At 41.1% G+C, this 23583-nt stretch overlaps 1 protein-coding gene across 1 annotated transcript; it reads right to left on the reverse strand.

The window, feature by feature from the left end:
* Window positions 1-3518: 3518 nt before the first annotated feature.
* LOC120058954 (5'-nucleotidase domain-containing protein 2-like) lies at window positions 3519-23113 on the reverse strand. The gene is made up of 14 exons (XM_039007710.1): window positions 22656-23113; window positions 21951-22135; window positions 21763-21837; window positions 21573-21628; window positions 21346-21439; window positions 20705-20833; window positions 13276-13336; window positions 12454-12556; window positions 9793-9894; window positions 9561-9642; window positions 5737-5823; window positions 5396-5536; window positions 5040-5104; window positions 3519-4887 (listed from the first exon to the last, which is right to left on the reverse strand). Exons 1-14 carry the CDS (start codon window positions 23008-23010, stop codon window positions 4626-4628), a joined length of 1797 nt encoding a protein of 598 aa, XP_038863638.1. The 5' UTR covers window positions 23011-23113; the 3' UTR covers window positions 3519-4625.
* Between the last annotated feature and the right edge of the window lie 470 nt (window positions 23114-23583).

Consider the following 23583-nt stretch of genomic DNA (forward strand, 5'->3'; position numbering starts at 1 on the left):
GCTAGCTGTTTCCCTTGAAAGGAAGTTAGGCTAGCGAGCAAGCATTTTAGCCAGGTAGTTTAGGACAACAGAAAAAGTGTGTACTGTATGACAAAGTGATATACTCTTTGGTCAACATGAAAGATGAGGATGGCATTGACATTTCCCTACAAGTAGCGTGAGTCAACATGTTTTTTTCTACTTGCACGCTCACACACGCACAAATCTGAACCATGGACAGCCACATCATATTTAGCTTACATTGATTGGAGTAAATTGTTTTTGGTATCTTTTAGTTGTCATTGTATTAGACTAAGCATAGGTGATTTGATGATATTGAAATGTTTAAGTTGAAATGGTGCTGGAATCGTGGAGGCAGCTCCTGTTTTCTATGCGACTTGCAGTAACTCTCTGTGGTTCTAAATCAATAGTTTAGTGGTCTGAAAATGTCGGAAACATTAACTTGCTTGACCATGCTGTAGGTTATGTAACGGTTTGTTACATGCAATATGCTTTGTGGACTTCACCAGACATAGGTTGCTCTCCGGTTTTGTATGAAACAAAGGTGTGGTTGAATTTATTCTGCCACTCTGTCTTCTTATTGTCTCTGCCTTAAGCCTATAGATCAGGGTCGCAATGTATATGAACTAACTTAGAGCAAACAACTCAATTATCACAACACATACAGTACCAGTCTAAAGTTTGGACACACCTACTCTGAAGGCAGTCATCAATGACCTTGGACCACAGAAGGTATTTGCATTGTCTGTCACCAGACAATGCTGTGAACATGAAGGCTGCTTGGTCTAAACTGGAGGAGTCCTACCCTCACATCACACCCATTGGCTGTGCTGCTCATGCATTGAATCTGCTCCTCAAGGACATCATGGCACTGAAAACAGTCAATACGCTCTACAAGAGAGACAAGGAAATGGTTAATTATGTGAAGGATCAAGTTATAGCAGCAATCTACCTCACCAAGCAAAGTGAGAAGAATAAGACCACCACATTGAAGCTGCCCAGCAAGACCCGTTGGGGTGGTGTTGTCATCATGTTTGACAGTCTCTCCAAGAAATGGCCATATCAAGAGGATCCTCCTGGATAATGTATTTTGGGAGAGAGTGGTAAGCAGCCTGAAACTCCTGAAACCTATAGCAGTAGCCATTGCAAGGCTTGAGGGAGATTGAACATCAGACAGGATGGCACTGACTCTGCTTGCAGATGTAAGAGAAGAAATCCATACTGCCCTGCCCACTTCACTGTTGCTCCAAGCAGAGGAAACTGCAGTTCTGAAATACATCAAAAAGTGTGAAGATTTCTGCCTGAAGCTCATACACGCCGCAGCGTACATGTTGGACCCCAAGTAGGCTGGCAAGAGCATCCTGTCTGGTGCAGAGATTAACAAGGCCTATGGTGTCATCACTACAGTGTCTCACCACCTTGGCCTGGATGAATGCAAGGTTCTTGGCAGTCTGGCGAAGTACACTTCCAAGCAAGGGCTTTGGGATGGAGATGCAATATGGCAGTCATGCCAACATATCTCATCTGGTGGAAGGGACTTTGTGGATCTGAGGCTCTTTCCCCTGTTGCCTCCATCATCCTTCAAATCCCACCAACATCAGCCGCCTCAGAGCGCAACTGGTCCTTGTTTGGGAACACACACACCAAACACGCAACAGGCTGACCAATAAAAGGGTTGAAAAACTGGTGGCCATCTGGGCAAAATTATTTCTTTTTTTGAGCCTGACAATGAGTCATCCTCAACAAGGTTGGAAAGTGACAGTGAAGATGAGGCCTCAGAGTCTGATGTTCAAGAGGTGGACATTGAGGAGGTCCAGGGAGAAGACATGGAAGCCTGAGAGGAAGACAACCAAAGCTTTAGTTTCTACACTATCACTATCATGTTGAAAACGTTTTTGGGAGATACGATGGATCATTGGGGATCATTCAATATTCCCTTTTGTTGTACAGTGAAATCATCCCATGTGAAGAGTCAACTCATTTTAATTAAAGTTCAATTCGTACCTAAATTGTTTTTATTTTATTTCTATTGTTAGGATTTAATCACTTGCAATTATTTCTACTGATAAGGTAAAAGGTTTACGTTTCTGTCTCCATATGATATGGTAAATATAGCCAATGCACAAAACATCTACATTTAAATGGTATTAATAATAATTTGCATATATTCCCGTTAAGTCCCACGGAAAGTTTCCACCTCTGAATATTCCCTGAAATGTGCAACCTAGGTGGTACTAAGTCAGAACAGTAGGTAAAATTATTAGGGTGAGGCACATGGGCTACTAACAGCTTACTACAGAACATTCACTTAGTATTACTTACCAATACCAATGCATTCTATTATTTCTCTTCATATGACAAGGATTAAAAAGCATTTGCCATTAGATTGTTGACATGATTCACAATGACTGCTAGCTAAGATTTTCAAAGTATGATGTTGACATGATCAGTCCAATCAAAGTTACTGTTGATATAACGTGATTTGATGTAATTTTATCTGTGGCCAATGACCCCTTTTAATTAACTATGCAAGTTAGGTAAGATTTTTTTTAAATATTTACAATGAAGGCCGACTCTTGTGATACAGCCTGGAATCGAACCAGGGTCTGTAGTGATGCAGTGCCTTAGACCGTGAAAGAGATTTGCGTCAGTTCAAATCTGGCATCAGGACAAAATGTGATTCATAGTCACCGAAGATATTTTAAGTATTTTAATTAAACTCAAACTATAAATGGTAAATGCAATTTTCGTATATACGGGTTCACTGGATCTCCGCGCAGGGTAGATCAGAGAACTGTGGAATATACTCAAAATAGTAGTTTTATACTATAACACTTTCATTCTCTCCTTGTCCAGTTGGCCTATCATAGTAGAGGTTTAGCATGGTTCATACTCTTGCTCCTCCTTTGTGGGCCCCCAAACTTGTCCAAGCCCCTTGGCGTTTTCCTTCTCCACATCTGGTTGTTGGGTAGAGCCGCTCCATCTTGTGTCCCCCTCGACCATTCACTGAAACAGTTCCTAATATGGTATTGTCCAGTATTCTAAACTCCTGGTTGGTCTAGAGAGATGCACCCCTCCCCTCTCCAGACTGTCCACAGCTTTTATGGCCTCTGGTGGTCAGTTCTTACCCACCTACCCCCTCTGTATTGTGTGTGTGTGCAACAAAACATCATTCACCTTCAACTAATATGCTAACAGCCTATAGTGCATAAACATAAATCCTAACAACCGCTGCGCCACTTGGGAGCCCTTGAGCTTTCTTGGATGGGCACTTCTAATGCAACTATGGCAGCACCTAAGGGGCTTGAATTTTCAAGCTCCACCATTAGATATGGCAGAACACTGAGCCAATCACGGCGCAACTAGAAAACATTACCCAATTGCGGCGCAACTCGAGAACATTACCAACCCCTACGCTGCGTATTTTCAACTGGCTGCCCCACCACCACAGAAAGCACTATGCTGAAACACCTGCATTTTGGAGCTGTCTTACTCAAGAAAGCAAAAAATAGACCATGTTTGTATGCAGCTTTATTAACTCAATGATTATTATATATATTCTTTTTTTTATTTTTTTTATTTTTTTATACAATGTTTGCAAAGTGATATGTGACAGGTATTATCAAAATAACATGCAAAACAGGCAAAAAGGGTGGAGCAAATATATAAATCATTACCACACATTTGTCAGCTAAATTACACTTTTATTTCGTATCACTTAACTCTCGTTTATGAGAGGGAGATACCCTATTTTTATTGTTCTGTTTCAGCAGTCATATTTGGTACTCTTTACTCATTTATTACTTTGAAGTGACACAAATGGATAATTAAGCTTTTAAGCAACAAAATGTGATATTCATTTGAGACTTAAAGTTTTTCAGTATAAAGGACTTGCATTAGCCTATATTGTATTATTGACAAACAAAAACATGTATGAGGTGTAACTATTTGCCATTTTAAAGTGTTAACTCATGGTTGCAAAAATGCCACTGATTCAAGAATGACCCAAAATAGATTTCTAGTGACTGCAACAACTTAGCTTGCCCTGAACCATACTGCAATGTGAATGGTCATACTCAAATACAGTAACAGCCAAGACTATACCCAATAAACTGAAGATCCATTACTCATAACTCAAACTGATGAGGTCATAAGATCAGTCTGTTACAGTGAAGAGGCTACATGGTTAAAATAAAAAAATAAAAAAGTAATCAAGTAACAGATATCCACACCATGTACAAACAGTTATTGTTCAAATTGTTTTGGTTTTTAATTACAAGTTGCAACCTCAACTTAACTAACCTAAAAAGTAACTAAAGGCCAAACCCATCAAATGTTCTTGCCAACTTGAATAACTTGATAACTTGTAACTTGAATAGCCAGATATTCAGATATTTTACTATTACTGTATGCTGGTTGAGGGGTTGGGTTAAATACGGAAGACACATTTCGGTTGAATGCATTCAGTTGTGTGACCCTTTTCACTTTCCCTACTGGCATACAACAACCCAGGAGGTGGCACTCATGATCTGTGCACCATGCCCCAATTCTCCTTACTCCCGGCATAGCTTCAGTTCCTGCCTCTTTATATCAAGTTTGAGGTTTGTGAAACCTCGGAGCGGCCCTCAGCGGATGTGAGCCATCTCCTCCAGAAAGGGAGTCTTCATGCAGCCAGTGCAAAGCTGGTCCATCCACAGGGGCGCCTCGTGCTGCAGGGGGGTGCGACGAGGGTAGAAGGTGTAGGAGAGGTCGTAGTTGAGCAGACAGCTGATGGACGCCATGTAGAGGTCAGAGAAGCGACACAGGCGACGGGAGAAGAAGGTGGGGTTGTGGCAGGTGCGGAAAATGCTGCCAAAGTGAGGGTTGAACAGGTTCTTGGTCACAGCTCTGAGGGGGAAAATGAAAGAAAGGGCCGAAGGAAGTTCATAGGTCTGGACGAAGCTTGCCAAGTCAAAACTACACTGAATCCTTAAGGTCTGACTAGCTGTCTGACGGTTTTGATAAATTAAGTATAATTTATCTACTATAACTAGACTCACCGAAGCTCTTCTCTTTCCTTCAACCAATCCTGTAGAACTTCCTTTGACTTTGGATCTCGATGCATCTGCACAGGTTCAATAAAAAATGTTTTACTTGAATACTTTCATCTCAACATTCAAGAAAAACATGGTGTCAAGTGTCTCCATTCTCAAGTGCATGGCTGATGGGTAGCAAAATCGTAATATTAGCTTGTGGTAGTCATGTTTTTTGTGTGGGTACAATTGATTGGGAATTCATCCCATAAAGGCAAGGGACCCGTCATGGTAAATACAAGACGTGTAACTTAACCTATTGCTTTGATCTCACAGTTTGCTGAGTTCTATGTGGTAAAATGCCCAATAGCCCTATAGTGTACCTGCATGCGTTCCAGCAGACCGGTGAGTGCCTGCAGCCAGGTGAGGCTTTGTGCATACTGCTCCGTATTCACCACCCTGGTCTCCACCTCCAGCTCTGGTACTATGGCCCCCGTCCGCCAGCCGTGACGCAGCATCAGGTCCTGCGGGAGAGCATGAGTAGTCAGCCCAGTACAACGATTAGCCACAGCATGCCACAAGTTATTACATTGTAAGCACCGCAATGCAAGGCACAGTCCTTAAAACAAAATAAATTAATGTGTGCATTTCTTGTGTTCTGAAATCACATTTACACTGCCTGTATCAGTAACCAAAAAATCTGACATAATATAGTATGACTCACTGCCAAGTCACTGTACAGATGATCTCCAAAGTAGAGAACCTTGGATCCCCTCCATCCTGTGAGCCTGAGAAAGTCAAACAGGTTGCCCTACAACAAGGAGACAGCATAATGAATGTTACTAGGAATGATGATTAAAGGTCCAATGCAGCCGTTTTGATCTCAATATCAAATCATTTCTGGGTAACAATTAAGTACCTTTCTGTGATTGTTAAAAAATAAAAAATGGCAAAAAAATAAACAAAAGTAGCTTTTTAGCAAAGAGCAATTTCTCAAGCAAGAATTTAGATTGACCACTCCGAGACAGTCCTGAGTGGGGAGGGGAAAACAAAACAAAAGTTACATATTGGCAGAAAGGTTTGGAACACCTAATTGGTCTATGAACTAATTTAATCGCCTGGCCTACCAGGCAGGCCAAACTCCATCCCACCAAAAACAGGCAAGAATTTCAGGTGGTCTTTCAGACAGCTCTTACACTAAAAGGGCATTATCATAATATTATTCCAATCTCATAGTGTGGACATATACACTGAGTGCAAAAAACATTAAGGACACCTTCTCTATCGATGACAGACCAGGTGAATCCAGCTGAAAGCTATGATCCCTTATTGATGTCACTTGTTAAATCACCTTCTATCAGTGTAGATGAAGGGGAGGAGACAGGTTAAAGGATTGTTAATCCTTGAGACAATTGAGACATGGATCATGTATAGGTGCCATTCAGCGGGTGAATGGGCATGACAAAAGATTTAAGTGCCTTTGAACGGGGTATGGTAGTTGGTGCCAGGTGCACTGGTTTGTGCTGTGTTATTCATAAATAACAGCTTTGTGTGTATCAAGAATGGTCCACCACCCAAAGGACATCCAGCCAACTTGACAACTGTGGGAAGCATTGCAGTCAACATGGGCCAGCATCCCTGTGGAACGCTTTCAACACCTTGTGGAGTCCATGCCCCGACAAATTGAGGCTGTTCTAAGGGCAAAAGGGTGGGCGGGTGGAACTCAATATTAGGAAGGTGTCCTTAAATGTTTTGTACACTCAGTGTATATGAAACACACATTTTTTGACTGCACTGGGCCTTTAAGTTTTAATGCTTGAAGTAAAAACAGGACTGTGGATTGGCAGAACTATAACATGACTAATGACAATTAATATAAAGATGTGGTCTTCCACCAAATTCTGCTGAGGCCTTAGCAGCAGACAACTATTGGCCTTGACTATGGGTCAATCTGCCAATGATGTTGGCAGTGCTCTTAGGGTGAGAGGAAAAGTACTGCATGGCTACCATGTCCTACTGTGGCAATTAGGGTTGCAAAGCTACTGGTAATTTACCAAAGTTAACAGAATTAACAGGTAATCTATGTCAATTTATGGTAACTTCAGTAATTTATACTTGAATAACTTCATATAAAGTATACATTTTTTAAATCTGTGCCCATGTGTTTCTAGTGGATAGACCCTATTGGTCAAGCCAAAATAGCTTAATTCATGGGGGGGAAACATCTAAATCATCAATGGCATTATTTTCAATGAACTCTACAACTCTTTCAACCATTTACTTTTTCCCCAACTGCCACCAGTTTGGTGCAAAAACATTTACAACAAAGACATATTGACATAGTAAAATAAATGTGTGTAAAAAATTGAGGATATTTCATGCTGACACCCTCATATTAAAACACCAATGGTATTCACTAAGTTGATGGTTTATATTTAGGATAATGCTTTACAGTTTGGTCATTCAAATGTTTTAGTTTAAAATCATCTTATTTGATTATTTTATATTTACATGTGATAAGACCACACAGAAGGCCAGAGATAATTACAGATAATCTGAAGTACCCAAAAATGCCACACAAAATGTAATCTGATAAAATACAAATAAAAACTTGAAAGTCACCCAAATTCTGGTAGTTTACAGGTAAACTTTGTTATTGTCCATTAATATACCCTCCATTTGCAACCCTAGAGGCAATACATGTCACAGCATCAAAATATAATCCACTTTTCACTAAACCTGATCCATTTTCAGCTACAACAGGGAACTAACTTCAAGGACAAGACTAACATCTTTGCGTAGACTTCAAAGGCCATCTTTGTAAGACCAGCATTACTCAGACTAGGGACATCTGATTCAGGTTGATTAAATAGTAACTTGTGATGTGTGGAACTTTAGTCCAATAGTCTTGCAACACCAAGGTTGTGGGTTTGATTCCCATGGGGGACCAGTGCGCAAAAGTACGTAAATGTATGCACTCACTACTAAGTAGCGATGGATAAGGGCGTCAGCTAAATTACTCAAATGTAATGCAATTCCAATCATGTGTCATTCATTTCCCACAGTAAAAGGATGAAATGCAACATTGACATTGTGAATCTCACAAATGACCACTATCTGGAACGCAAGTAGTCAATGCTGGTAAGTCCTGCAACTGAGTTAGTCACTCTGCAATTCAAATGGACAAGTTCATAATTTACAAGCTGGCAAAGAACTTTGGCCCACACTCTCACGTATCATTTTGGGTATATATACAGCGCATTTGAAACTATTCAGACCCCATTACTTTTTCCACATTTTGTTACATGACAGGCTTATTCTAAAATGAAATAGTTTTTTCCTTCATCAATCTACACACAATACCCAACGACAAAGTGAAAAAAAGGTTTTTATAAAATTTTGCAAATGTATTTAAAAAAAACATACCTTATTTACATGCAGTAATTATTCAGACTCTTTGCTATGAGACTCGAAATTGAACTCGGGTGCATCCTGTTTCCATTGATCATCCTTGAGATGTTTCTACAACTTGATTGGAGTCCACCTGTGGTAAGTTCAATTGATTGGACACGATTTGGAAAGGTCCCACCTCTATTTAAGGTCCCACAGTTGACAGTGTATGTCAGAGCAAAAACCAAGCCATGGGGTCGAAGGAATTGTCCGTCAAGCTCCGAAACAGGATTGTGTTGAGGCACAGATCTGGGGAAGGGTACCAAAAACTTTCTGCAGCATTGAAGGTCCCCAAGAACACAGTTGCCTCCAATCATAAATGGAAGACGTTTGGAACCACCAAGACTCTTCCTAGAGCTGGGCGCCCGGCCAAACTGAGCAATCGGGGGAGAAGGGCCTTGATCTGGGAGGTGACCAAGACACCGATGGTCACTCTGACAGAGAGTCACATCTGGAGGAAACCTGGCACCATCCCTATGGTGAAGCATGTTGGTGGCAGCATCATGCTGTGGGGAGGTTTTTCAGCGGCAGAGACCAAGAGACTAGTCAGGATCGAGGGAAAGATGAACGGAGCAAAGTACAGAGAGATCCTTGATGAAAACCTGCTCCAGAGCGCTCAGGACCTCAGACTGGGGCCAAGGTTCACCTTCCAACAGGACAACGACCCTAAGGACACAGCCAAGACAACGCAGGAGTGGCTTCGGGTCAAATCTCTGAATGTCTTTGAGTGGCCCAGCCAGAGCCCGGACTTGATCAAAAATCTCTGGAGAGATGTGAAAACAGCTGTGCAGCGACGCTCCCCATCCAACCTAACAGAGCTTGAGAGGATCTGCAGAGAATGGGAGAAACTTCCCAAATACAGATGTGCCAAGCTTGTAGCATCATACCTGATATTTCAGGGGGGTTTTCTTCATATATTTGCTCAAATATAATTTTTGCTTTGTCATTATGGGGTATTGTGTGTAGATTGACTGAGAAAAAAAATGATTTAATTAATTTTAGAATAAGGCTGTAACGTAACAAAATGTTTAAGGGGTCTGAATACTTTCTGAATGCACTGTATAAAGTAATATTTCTGGGTAATGTCTCCGCTCCTACCTGTTTGTAGATCTGGCCCTTATCCAAGCTCTTGATCTTGTCCCACTGAAGGTCCCCGTTGCCATCCAAACGTCTAAAAGGTCTGCAAGTAGAAAATATGATCGGGTCACACAATGACCTGAACAGTATGTAGAGTGCTCTCATTTTCTGTAAATTTGTGTAAAGACCAAGGTTATAGAATTTAGACACTTCTTGGTTGAGAGTATAAAGATATACAGAGTATCAGACTTACTTGCCACAGTTGTTGAAGAAGTGTGGTTTGTCAGCTTGAACAATGACAACGTCAAAAAAGTCCCTCCATTCCTTTCCTACCATGTATTTCATCCCTTTGTCTCTAAATAATCAGGAAAACAGCTGGTTAGTGAACAACCACGAAATGTACAGTTACTGTTGAGAGCTGAAAGTGCCCACAGATGGCACGTTCATAAGGTAAACATTTTTTACAAATAAAAAGCAAAGCTTCCCCCGAAAGTCAATTGAATTAAAATTGCCAAAATTATATAACCTAATTAACCTACTCCTGTGTATGCAGAAATAAATTCAATCATTCAAAATAGGCTACTACACCAGAAAGCATGATTTGGCCACAGAGGAACATTAGCTTCTTTAAAAAAATAAAAATAAGCTGTGGATTGTTTAAATCGCATTGCCTAAAGTCGGAAGGGCTCGGAATTTGGGCAGCGTGTGGGGCAAATACCAAATAGATGATTGTCAAGTTACAACTGTCAGTGAGAGGTAGAGAGCCTGCATATCGCAATATTTCAAAATACAAATCGTGAGAAAACAGTTTGGAGAGCAAATGGCTATATTGCTGTAAAGAGAAGACAACTAAAAGACAGATGAGGATTTTTATTATCAAAATTCTCAACTTAATTGAGCGACCAGTATAGCCTATTTTATTGGCACCTGAAGAGAGCACAGGCCATATCCCCAGTGAGTGCGCATATTCACTCTATCGTTGTTGGATCAGTGCCACATGAGTTTGTTTTTTGGACAATAATTTCCACCTCCAGAATAGATGGACATCATAGTATTTGTGTCTCCCCGTCTCATAGGCTTATTATAAGGATCAGGGAATGTTGTTTTTATTGATCTGTTTGTCAGCAGAGTAGGCTACCCAGTAAGTTGATGTATTAAAACATTCTGCTAATGCCTCCAGTCATATAAAGTTTAGTAGAATTGCATGAAATGTGTTTATAAAAAAGGCCAATTTCTTCCCGTGCAAAGAAAGAATAATCTACTATAGCATAGACCTACTCTACAACGCGCTCAGCCATGCATTAAACAGTATTTTCTGCGAACAGTGATCGAGTTATATCATTAGCCTAAATTATGACTATCCAATCTACTCATTACATTAATAGTAGGCTCTCTTACATAAGTCTGCAAATGCGATGATGCATGGAATGCTTTATTATAAAGGTGCATTTTTATGGTGAACATGAGCTTCCCCAAACAACTTGAAAGCGCACGCCGCCGCCTTTGCCTGTATGTACAGCACCAGTCAAAAGTTTGGACACCTACTCATTCAAGGGTTTTTCTTTATTTTTACTATTTTCTACATTGTAGAATAATAGTGAAGACATCAAAACTATGAAATAACACATATGGAATCATGTTGTAACCAAAAAAAGTGTTAAACAAATCTAAATATATTTTAAAGTAGCCACCCTTTGCCTTTACAGCTTTGCACACTCTTGGCATTCTCTCAACCAGCTTCATGAGGTAGTCACCTGGAATGCATTTCAATTAACAGGTGTGCCTTAAAAGTTAATTTGTGAAATTTCTTTCCTTCTTAATGCTTTTGAGACAATCAGTTGTATTGTCACAAGGTAGGGGTGGTATACAGAAGATAGCCACCAAGCGCTATGATGAAACTGGCTCTCATGAGGACCGCCCCAGGAAAGGAAGATCCAGAGTTAAGTGGATAAGTTCATTAGAGTTACCAGCCTCAGAAATTGCAGCCCAAATAAATGCTTCAGAGTTCAGGTAACAGACACATCTCAACATCAACTGTTTAGGAGACTTCGTGAATCAGGCCTTCAAAGTCTAATTGCTGCAAAGAAACCACTGCTAAAGAACACCAATAATAAGAAGAGACTTGCTTTGGCCAAGAAAAATGAGCAATGGACATTAGACCTGTGGAAATTTGTCCTTTGGTCTGATGAGTCCAAATTTGAGATTTTTGGTTCCAACCACTGTCTTTGTGAGACGCAGAGTAGGTGAACGGATGATCTCTGCATGTGTGGTTCCCACCGTGAAGCATGGAGGAGGTGGTAATGGTGCTTTGCTGGTGATATGGTCACTGATTTATTTAGAACACCATTTATTTAGAATTTAGAACGCCATCCCATCTAGTTTGTGCTTTGTTTTTCAACAGGACAATGACCCAACACAACTCCAGGCTGTGTGAGGGCTATTTGGCCAAGAAGGAGTGATGCGTGTCGCATCAGATGACCTGTCCTCCACAATCACCTGACCACAACCCAATTGAGATGGTTTGGGATGAGTTGGACCGCAGAGTGAAGGAAAAGCAGCCAACAAGTGCTCAGGATATGTGGGAACTCCTTCAAGACTGTTGGAAAAGCAGTCCAGGTGAAGCTGGTTGAGAGAATGCCAAGAGCAAAGCTGTCATCAATGCAAAGGGTGGCTACTTTGAAGAATCTGCTTAACTTGAGCAAAACTTAATTTGCTTAACAGTTTTTGGTTACTACATGATTTCATGTGTGTTATTTCCTAGTTGTAATGTCTTCACTATTTTTGTACAATGTAGAAAATAGTAAAAATAAAGAAAAACCCTTGAATGAGTAGCTGTGTCCAAACTTTTGACTGGTACTGTATAACTCTGATTTTATTTAACTGTCAGTTTGATTTGGTTGATGGTGACACTTACACAAAGCTATATGGGCTGTTGGTTATAAGGAAGAGCTTCTTGCCATGGCTGGCCAGATGGTGCAGAACTGCATAGGTCTCATCTCCTCTGAGAATATATTTCTCTGTGGGAGGGAGATGAAAGGGTCAATTCAGACAGGAATATCCCCTTCCCTTGAGTATTTCTCAAGTATGTAAATATTCCACTTCCGTCAGAACGCGTTGTCCCTTGGAAGAAACTGATAGCTTTGTCCATTGGGAAACAGTCATGTACCATTTAAGCAAAATACAAAGGCATTTAAAGTAATTGTGAGAATGTGGTACAGCAGAGTATAAAAAGAGACATATGATACTGTCTTGAAATGCCCTCTCCTCTCAATTTTTGACAAACCTGAACTCTGTAAACACATCATTAAACAAAACTTATTAACATTATAAATTGTCAAGTGTACTGTCATTTTTTTTATACACTTAAAAGTATGTTCATATTTTTGCACTTTAAAGTATGTTTGCAACATTTGATCAATTATCTTGACTTACCCTTAGCAATTGTTTTGGAAGAATCAGATTTAAAATACTTGAAAAAAATTAGTACTTCTTATCTTATCATAACCCCAAAACTATTATCTGCAGGGCAGTTAAATTGCTCTCCTGTTTATGTTTTCAAATACAGAGAATGAACAGTGGATCAAGACAACACTGCTTTTTATTTAGGGGATTCTAACAAGGTTCTGTTTAAAAGAACCTGCAAACTGGGCATGGGTGAGATGGGGAGCATCCAATACAAACATATGAGATTTAATGTCTAAAACCAAAGATGAAAAAAAAAAATGTTACATCTCACCCAAGTCTTGCATTATCCACTTGTACATGTAGCCTTTGATATGCACCATTCCAATGGCATCCTGAGGAAAATAAAAAGAGTGTGGATAAGCTCAACTTTCACTGAGAATGTTTGTATACAGTTGTCTTGCTCAAGGTCTAAAAGACATTTGACTGAACACTTTTGTGGGCTTACTCCCATCTAAAAGGGCATTTAACCAGCCACGTTTTTCCTCTCTTGAGAGAGATCCATTGAATGTTTGCAGAGTGTGCTGTGAAGATCTAGCGTTCCTGGAATCTTGCCACTCACTTCTGTAACTGGGAAGTACAGTCTGTTCAGAACCAATCATAGACATCCTGAATCAGCAACTTAACAAAATAATGCACAAGCTACATGCTGTTCATCAAATCAAATTTGATTTGTCACGTGAAATGCTTACAAGCCCTTAATCAACAATACAGTTAAGAAAAATACCTAAGAAAAAAAGTAACAAATAATTAAAGAGTAGTAGTAAAATAACAATAGCGAGGCTATATACAGGGGGTACCGCTACAGAGTCAATGTGCGGGGGCACCGGCTTCGAGGTAATTGAGGTAATAACTCTAATATATACACATATGTGGGTAAAGTGATTTATGCAAAAATAATAACAGAGAGTAGCAGCAGTGTAAAGGGGGGGGGGGGGGGGGGGGGGCAATGCAAGTAGTCTGGGGAGCCATTGATTACATGTTCAGTAGACTTCTGGCTTGGGGGTAGAAGCTGTTTAGAAGCCTCCTGGACCTAGACTTAGCTCTCCGGTACCGCTTTCTGTGCGGTAGCTGAGAGAACAGTCTATGACTAGGGTGGCTGACAAGTCTGACAATTTTAGGGCCTTCCTCTGACACCGCCTGGTATAGAGGTCCTGGATGGCAGGAAGCTTGGCCCCAGTGATGTACTGGGCCGTACGCACCACCCTCTGTTGTGCCTTGCGGTCGGAGGCCAAGCAGTTGCCATACTATGCAGTGATGCAACCAGTCAGGATGCTCTCAATGGTGCAGCTGTAGAACCTTTTGAGGATCTGAGGACCCATGCCAAATCTTTTCAGTCTCCTGAGGAGGAATAGGTTTTGTCGTGCCCTCTTCACGACTGTCTTGGCGTGCTTGGACCATGTTTGTTTTAGATGTGGACACCAAGGAACTTGAAGCTCTCAACCTGCTACACAACAGCCTCGTAGATGAGAATGGGGGCGCACTTGGTCCTCCTTTTCCGGTAGTCCACAATCATCTCCTTTGTCTTGATCAGGTTGAGGGAGGGGTTGTTGTCCTGGCACCACACGACCAGGTCTCTGACCTCCTCCCTATATGCTGTCTCGTTGTTGTTGGTGATCAGGCCTACCACTGTTGTGTCATCTGCAAACTTAATGATGGTGTTGAAGTCGTGCCTGGCCATGCAGTCATGATTGAACAGGGAATACAGGAGGGGACTAAGTACACACCCCTGAGGGCCCCCCGTGTAAAGTATCAGCATGGCGGATGTGTTGTTACCTACCCTTACCACCTGGGGCCGGCCCGTCAGGAAGTCCAGGATCCAGTTGCAGAGGGAGGTGTTTAGTCCCAGGGTCCTTAGCTTTGTGATGAGCTTTGAGGGCACTATGGTGTTGAACACTGAGCTGTAGTCAAAGAATAGCATTCTCACATAGGTGTTCCAGGTGTGAAAGGGCAGTGTGGAGTGCAATAGAGATTGCATCATCTGTGGATCTGTTGGGGTGGTATGCAAATTGAAGTGGGTCTAGGGTTTCTGGGATAATGGTGTTGATGTGAGCCATGACCGGCCTTTCAAAGCACTTCATGGCTACAGACGTGAGTGCTACGGGTCGGTAGTCATTTAGGCAGGTTACCTTAGTGTTATTGGGCACAGGGTCTATGGTGGTCTGCTTGAAACATGTTGGTTCATAGACTAAGACAGGGAGAGGTTGAAAATGTCAGTAAAGACAGCAGAGTACACTTCCTGTTAATCTGTCTGGCCCTGAGGCCTTGTGAATGTTGACCTGTTTAAAGGTCTTACATCGGCTGCGGAGAGCATGATCACACATTCGTCCGGAACAGTTGGTGCTCTCATGCATGTTTCAATGTTACTTGCCTCAAAGCGAGCATAGAAGTAATTTAGCTCATCTGGTAGGCTTGTGTCACTGGGCAGCTTTCGGCTGTGCTTCCCTTTGTAGTCTGTAATAGTTTGCAAGCCCTGCCACATCCGACGCTTTGCCTGTTTGATGGTTCGTCGGAGGGCATAGCGGGATTTCTTATAAGCTTCCTTCCGGGTTAAAGTCCCGCTCCTTGAAAGCGGCAGCTCTACCCTTTAACTCAGTGCGGATGTTGCCTGTAATCCATGGCTTCTGGTTGGGTTTGTACGTACAGTCACTGTGGGGACAACGTCATCGATGCACTTATTTATGAAGTCAGTGACTGATGTGGTGTACTCATCAATGCCATCGGAAGAATCCCTGAACATATTCCAGTCTGTGTTTGCAAAACAGTCCTGTAGTTTAGTATCTGCTTCATCTGACCACTTTTTTATTGACCGAGTCACTGGTGCTTCCTACTTTAATTTTTGCTTGAAAGCAGGAATCAGGAGGATAGAATTATGGTCAGATTTGCCAAATGGGAGGCGAGGGAGAGCTTTGTACGCGTCTCTGTGTGTGGAGTAAAGGTTGTCTAGAGTTCCTCTCTCTCTGGTTGCACATTTAACATGCTGATAGAAATTAGATAAAACGGATTTAAGTTTCCCTACATTTAAGTCCCCGGCCACCAGGAGCGCCACCTCTGGATGAGCGTTTTTGCTTATGGCGGTATACAACTCATTGTGTGTGGTTTTAGTGGCAGCATCGGTCTGTGGTGGTATGTGGACCGCTACAAAAAAATACAGATGAAAACTCTAGGTAAATAGTGTGGTCTACAGCTTATCATGAGAGGCTCTACCTCAGGCAAGCAAAACCTTGAGACTTCCTTAGATATCATGTACCAGCTGTTGTTTACAAATATATATAGACCGCCACCCCTAGTCTTACCAGAGGCTGCTTTTCTATCCTGCCGATACAGTGTATAACCCGCCAGCTGTATGTTATTCATGTTGTCGTTCAGCCACAACTCGGTGAAACATAAGATTACAGTTTTGAATGTCCCTCTGGTAAGATATACGTCCTTTTAGTTCGTCCAATTTATTTACCAGCGATTGTATGTTGGCCAGTAGTACGGATGGCTGGGGCAGATAAGCCACTCGTCGGGCAGGTCCTCCAAGGCACCCTGATCTCTTTCCGCGATATCTTTTCCATCTCTTTCTCCTGCGAATGACAGGAATGAGGGCCTGTTCGGGTGTCTGGAGTAAATCCCTCTCGTCCGACTCAAGGAGAAATTCTTCATCCAGTTCAATCACTGTTCTGATTTCCGGAACCTCTTTTCGGTCATAAGAAACAGTAGCAGCAACTTTATGTACAAAATAAGTTACAAAAAATGAAGAAAAAAAATGAACAAAATAGCACGGTTTGTTAAGAGCCCATGAAACGACAGCCATCCTCTCCGGTGCCATCAAACCGTTATCAGCGGCCAAAACCACTAGCTAGCTAAGTTCCATCTGTGTTTGTCAATGAAGCTAGCTAGTAGCTAGCAGGCACATTGAGCAGCAGGCCACGTTAGCTAAATCAGCTTATCAAGTCACTGACGAGTGGCAAAGAGCTTCGGTGCCGTTTTGTTTTGAACTTTCTCACTATCTATTACCGGAGTGAGAGGCTGTCTGGCAGTGTTTAATAGTAAATCATGTTACAAAACAGGTTGTGGTGGGACACGAGGGGGCCATACTTGCGAACATTAGAAAAGTTTAGGTTTAAACTTTCTCTCAGTCTCAAAATGGGCATCAGTCAATTAAAATCATAGACGTAGTTGCTTGTGATTAAATGCTGTTCCCATTACATAACCTGGCATATTTAGCCCTATGCTAACTTTAGCATGTGGCAGTGACTATTTTCTTGTAATAAATTCTGCATCAGCCTATCAAATATCTTAGACTTTATATCTATCAACCAATGGCATTTCTTAAAATAGGTCAACTTGGCCACCAAATTGCATAGACGTGTAGGCTACAGTTTACATGTACAATGTTTTTATATGCATTTTTATAATCATCCACTTTGTCACGTGTTATTTGAATCAAGCATCGAGTACAAGCAGTGAACAGTGTTTTCTTTAACAAAAATGCTTTATGCGAGGGGGCTCGAACCCACGGTTAATGTGCACTGGTTTTAGTCAACCGCTTTGACTCTAAACCCACAGTGAAACAGATGAGCATGGGATTTTCTCATATATACGAAAATGTGCCTTTTTTAATTTTGTCAAGTCAACGAGGCATCATGCAATATTGGCACTCAACACTTGAGAAGGACCAAGCGGAACAAAAGTAAACCTTGAATTTGGAGTTTTAAAATAGCCCTCTGGTGGCCACGTTGACCTATTTTAAGAAATGCCATTGGTTGATGGATATAAAGTCTAAGATATTTGATAGGCTGATGCAGAGATTGATGATAAAAAGATTTTGGGAGCTGTTTTGTTAGACTTCAGTTCAGCTTCTGACATTATCGATCAGTCTGCTGCTGGAAAAACCTGTGTGTTATGGCTTTACATACTATACTGTGGATAAGGAGTTACCTGTCTAACAGAACACAGAGGGTGTTTTTTAATGGAAGCCTCTCCAACATAATCCAGGTAGAATCAGGAATTCCCCAGGGAAGCTGTCTAGGCCCCTTACTTTTTTCAATCTTTACTAACGACATGGCTTTGAGTAAAGCCAATGTGTCTATGTATGCGGATGACTTAACACAATAACACAACGTCAGCTAACACAACGTCAGCTACTACAGCGACTGAAATGACTGCTACACTTAAAGAACTGCAGTTAGTTTCAGAATGGGTGGCAAAGAATAAGTTAGTCCTAAATATTTCAAAAATTAAAAGCATTTTATTTGGGACAAATCATTCACTAAACTTCAACTAATTATTGTAATAAATAATGTGGAAATTGAGCAAGTTGAGGTGAATAAACTGCTTGGAGTAACCCTAGATTGTAAACTATCATGGTAAAAACATATTTATACAATTGTAGCTAAGATGGGGAGAAGTCTGTCCATAATAAAGGACTGCTCTACCTTCTTAACAGCACTATCAACAAGGCAGGTCCTACAGGCTCTAGTTGTCGCACCTGGACTACTGTTCAGTTGTGTGGTCAGGTGCCACAAAGAGGGACTTAGGAAAATTGCACTTGGCTCTGAACAGGGCAGCATGGCTGGCCCTTGGATGTACACAGAGAGCTAATATTAATAATATGCATGTCAAACTCTCCTGGCTCAAAGTGGAGGAGAGATTGACTTCATCACTACTTGTATTGGTGAGCGGTGGTGACATGTTGAAAGCACCGAGCTGTCTGTTTAAACGCTTAGCACACAGCTCAGACACCCATGCATACCCCACAAGACATGCCACCAGAGGTCTCTTCACTGTCCACATCAGACTATGGGAGGCGCAAATTACTACATGGAACACTATTCCACATCAGGTAACCGATGCAAACAGTAGAAATACACTTCATGGAACTGCGAAGCAACCCAAACACAGGCACAGACACATGCATACATACATACGATAACACACACACACGGATTTTGTGTTGTAGATATGTGGTAGTGGAGTAGGGGCCTGAGGGCACACAGTGTGTTGTGAAATCTGTTATGAATGTATTGTAATGTTTTTAAAATTGTATAACTGCCTTAATTTTGCCGGACCCCAGGAAGAGTAGCTGCTGCATGGAGATCCATAATAAACAAATAGATTTAGTTAGCAGTGCCAATAGCCTGTGCGTCAGCCTGCAAGAGGGACTTCAACAAGAAGCTCCTAATTAATTGTATTCATAATTTACAAGGTTTTTGCTGCATTACAACACACAAACACAATAAATAATTCTACATTTCAACAGGGAAAACAACTCGTGTAAAATTCGAGCCCTTGCCACAATCTGCGACAATTACGTGGAGCTAAGCACTCTACACAGAAAGCTAAGCAATTACGTCTACGATTTTAGTTGGCTGATGCGCATTTTGAGACTGACTAAAAGTTTAAACTTCAACTTTTTCTAATGTTCGCAAGTATGGCCCCATGATGCTCACAAATGGCTGTGGAATTTTGGATTGTTGACAAGTGGCAGTTGGGATGCAAGTGCGCATTGTCTCAATTCTCATTTTGCCCAAAACTGTGAAAGACTCGAGTGATCACTATCAAACACATCAGCAAGAGGCCACTCAATAAAGGGCTTATGGGACAAGTATTGTCTTATCGTCGCTGTCTGACGAAAACCTCATGTCCAAAACATAATCTTTTCAGGAAATTCTTAAAAACGACCATATTTTCCCATTAACAAAAATACATGAAACTTTAGAACCTATTTTGAATACATTTTCTTCCTAGAGTCAGCATACATTAAGAGGTTACTGCTTTGAATAAATAGCTACATTAAAAGGCTAAAATGTTATCAGACAGCGACGATATGTAAACAAGTCTGAGGCACTGCGTCATGTGGGCAGGTCTGTCTCACTGCCTGTTGGTTCTGCCACACAGTTGGATAGAGAGCAATCAGCGCAGTTTTTTCTCCATGCATGACAATTGTCCCTAGGTTTTACCATCCCGTGTTAGATGGCATGATCGAAATAAAAATACAACCCTCAAATATCCAATGAATCTAGGAATGTAACAGCTTCCCTAAATCTCGCAAATCTCTGTTTTGGAAAATACTGACTATGACCAAATTGATGATATTTACAGTTTTTGTAATTTTTTACATTAAAATCAATGTTCATTACAAATATCGAGTTCAGCTGCTATTTAAAGTCAATGAGAAGATAAAATGGTATGCGACTTTTGGGTTCTCAGGACACAGATGGGGAACCTTTCACTATGTCTTGACAGCATTTGAACAGAGCCCAACACACTGGTAACTTGGCAGGCACCAAAAGTTACCTCACCGACATAGATTTGTCTTTCTTTAGCTATGCCCAACCTTTTCCATTTAGACACACAAAGCAATTGTAAGTGGCTCCACTTGAAGGGGAGGGAGGGAGAGGAGGAATAAAATAGCTTTTGGCACACTGACTGACCGACACCGCATGAAAAACAAAGTTAACCCACATTCTCAACTGCCACGCACAATGGTAGACAAAAAGAAAATTCACAGACATTGACTTCGGTGCAACAACTCAGGAGTCAGGGTGCAGCAATGAACTAAGTTCGACTTTTTAGTTAAAAGCCTTGTATTTTCAGAACCAGCTATTTGCCCACATTTTTAAAAAACTGGTCCCACTTTGATGTCTGAATTAAAATAAAGTATTATCTTTAAGTGCATCAGAATGTGGGTATGTTTTGTTGCTGAATGCACTCACCGAAACATCTTTGTAGAGATGACCAGGGTCATATTCAATGTCATTGGAGTTGAAGTAGTCATTGGCAGCTGCCAGGAGAGTCATCTCTGGGATGGAGAAAACATCCATGAACTGCTTCATCATTGGACCCTGTAAGATAACGTTAGCCCAACGGGATAGAAGACAAACCAAGTTATACATATTCATGCACACCAGTCAGTTAATAGATTTTTATTCCCGTAGTATAGTATGAGAACACCGACCATTTGGTTTGCAGGATATTTAATCAAGTGGGCAAATAAACTCAACTTCTCCCAAGGCACTGAAAGAACAGAGCAATTAACGAGTCAGACCATGTCTATTTCTCCAGTAGCTGGCCTAAAGTCTCCATAGGATTGTTTGTGATTAAAAGAAAGAATGTGGTGTAGAGCAGGTCACGGACATGGTAAAACGTGTCTTATAGTTACTGCCATTGCAACTAGAATGAATTGCAATTGTGAACTATTTTACTTTAAAGCTCATCGCTTTTGCATGCTTTTTCAACATTTAGGCCTATAGGTCAAATATGTTTATGCACAATCTCCGATCCTTGTCTTTCATCTAGCTCATCTGTTCAGGAAGATACAGGCAAGTGTTGTCGAAGAATGTGGTGAAGTAGTGACCTTTCCATAGAAGCCACTGACTTCCTGAAGAGGGACATGGTGAGTTCCACCGTAGAGCTCCAAAACCTCATCATCTGGAACAGGCTTCAGACCCCTGTGGGAATTAACATCTCTTTCACTATGGTCTCTTGACTACAGAATTTAATCCATGACATAGCAATAGCAAAGAGTATTGTTATTAGAAAAAAACTTTTGTTTTCCATATAGTCACCTAGCAAGTAACTTACCTGTATACAGTCCCCAGCTGGATGTAATGGAAGGCATCTATTTTCATCAACAGTCCCTGCATGGAAAACAATTTTATTAGTTCAACTACCATTTCACTATAGTAAAAAAAAAAAATATTCCAGCTAATTTCAAACTTTTCCTGTTGAATGTTTATACTATAAGCTTTTATACAGCAAAAAAAGCACTTACCTTCTGAATGTCATAGTGGAGACCACGTGCAGCGAAGTTGGGAATATAGTCATACTTGCTAATGCCCTCTGGATACTGTTAGGGGAGTTAAAAGTAATAATTTAACAAATTCAAATCAAACAAACGTGCATCATGAACATTTGTATGAGAATATGAGGCAAACAGCATCGCATTTCCATCAAACAAACCTTGTAGTGTTTGACAAGGAAGTCTCGAGCTGTATTGTAGATCATTGTATCAAGAGTGTTGGAGTACAGAGCGAGTGTGTAGTCATAATCAAAGCCATAGATGTCCACTTCGTCCAAGTCAACCTCATTGTTGGCATAGATGGTGGAGGGGTTCAGTAAGTTACATACACCTGGAGGAATCAGATCTGTAGAAAAGAAGGGGGGAGACCTTAAACAAAATACCAGATCTACCATGATCAGTCTTCATGAATAGTCTTCAATGCATTGTGTGGGTAAACTGAAGTCTGGACAATTTTGGGCAGTTAGTTAAAAATGGCCAAATATGTATTTCATTAGGTTATGAACATTTCACTCACAGTTAGCACATCCTTCAGAGTTTATTACAGACAAAATAATTGGAAAGGGAGGGGGGGGGGGGGGTGTTAATATAAAAGACTAGGTTTATTGGTCAACCTTATTCTAATCAAGGGGGGAATTTTGTTACTAAAATGACAAATGAGAGGTTGAAAAGTTTCCAGAGTGTAGCAATAATAAGATGATATGGCAGGAGTCTAACATTTGTCAACTGACAACCAACAATCTATCTGGTATGGATGGTAAAACTGTATTGACAAAAGGGAAATGGGTTAGTGATTATACAGTTTCAGTTGGCAAAAAACGAACATATTTTAGGCAAACTTTAACATTTACATAAAACCATCTTACCGTGCACAAGCCGTTTCATTTCATTATACCTTGACCAAAGGTAAGTCTTGGAATCAATCTTGAGTCCTGTAGTGAATGCCCTTTCAGACAAGGTAGGCGACACCTTCTGTTTGTTGCCCGCTACGTGTCTGTGATTTGCGGGTGATGGAGAAGTTGGGATGGCTGTGGACGGTGCAGGCTGGATACCTAAATCTGCTCCACAACTTTGTTCATTTTCGCAGCATTTTCCTATTTGGGTGGTCGGACCTGTAGATGCCACGCTACCACAAGAAGCCACATAAACTTTGCAAAGCGACGTTGACTTACTTGTCTGCCATAACGCATGACTAAACGTTCTTATTTTTTGACAGGACATTAGTACTTGGCATTTATCAGAGTATCTTTAGAACGTTATCTCAATCAAAAAAATATGTCGTGGATAGCCTACAATATCCACGGAGTCTGATGCACAAGTAAGATCCAGTGCATATTAGACACTCCCATTGCCGGACAGATTTTGGGGCGGAGTCAGCTCTCTCGCTTCGCCTCTTCCTCTGTTGTATCAACGTCCTCATCGAATCACGCGCCGTGAGACGATGACTGATTTCACGTTCAGCCTATGGTGGGAAAGAATGCAGTCTTCCCAAAATGTGTTTCCATGCACAGTTCGACCTACGCCTGCTACGTGACTGATCTAAGCCTCCAGCTGGCAGAAGCATCTCATGTTTTATTTCATGGATGAAATATTTATAAAACCTGGGAACCATAATTAGATTAAATCTAGGTTTTATTCTAATAATCATATTTTAAGAAAATTGTCTGTGGTGAAAAATGTGGGTAAAAATTAGCGTTACATGTTATTAGACGCCAATGGATTCAGCAAGTGGTTTCCCGCAGTAACAAGTTACACATTGTACGGTTGGTAGCCCATCTAGTGAATATTACGAGA

The sequence above is a fragment of the Salvelinus namaycush genome, chromosome 14, assembly GCF_016432855.1.
Source record: "Salvelinus namaycush isolate Seneca chromosome 14, SaNama_1.0, whole genome shotgun sequence".
Lineage (NCBI taxonomy): Eukaryota > Metazoa > Chordata > Actinopteri > Salmoniformes > Salmonidae > Salvelinus > Salvelinus namaycush.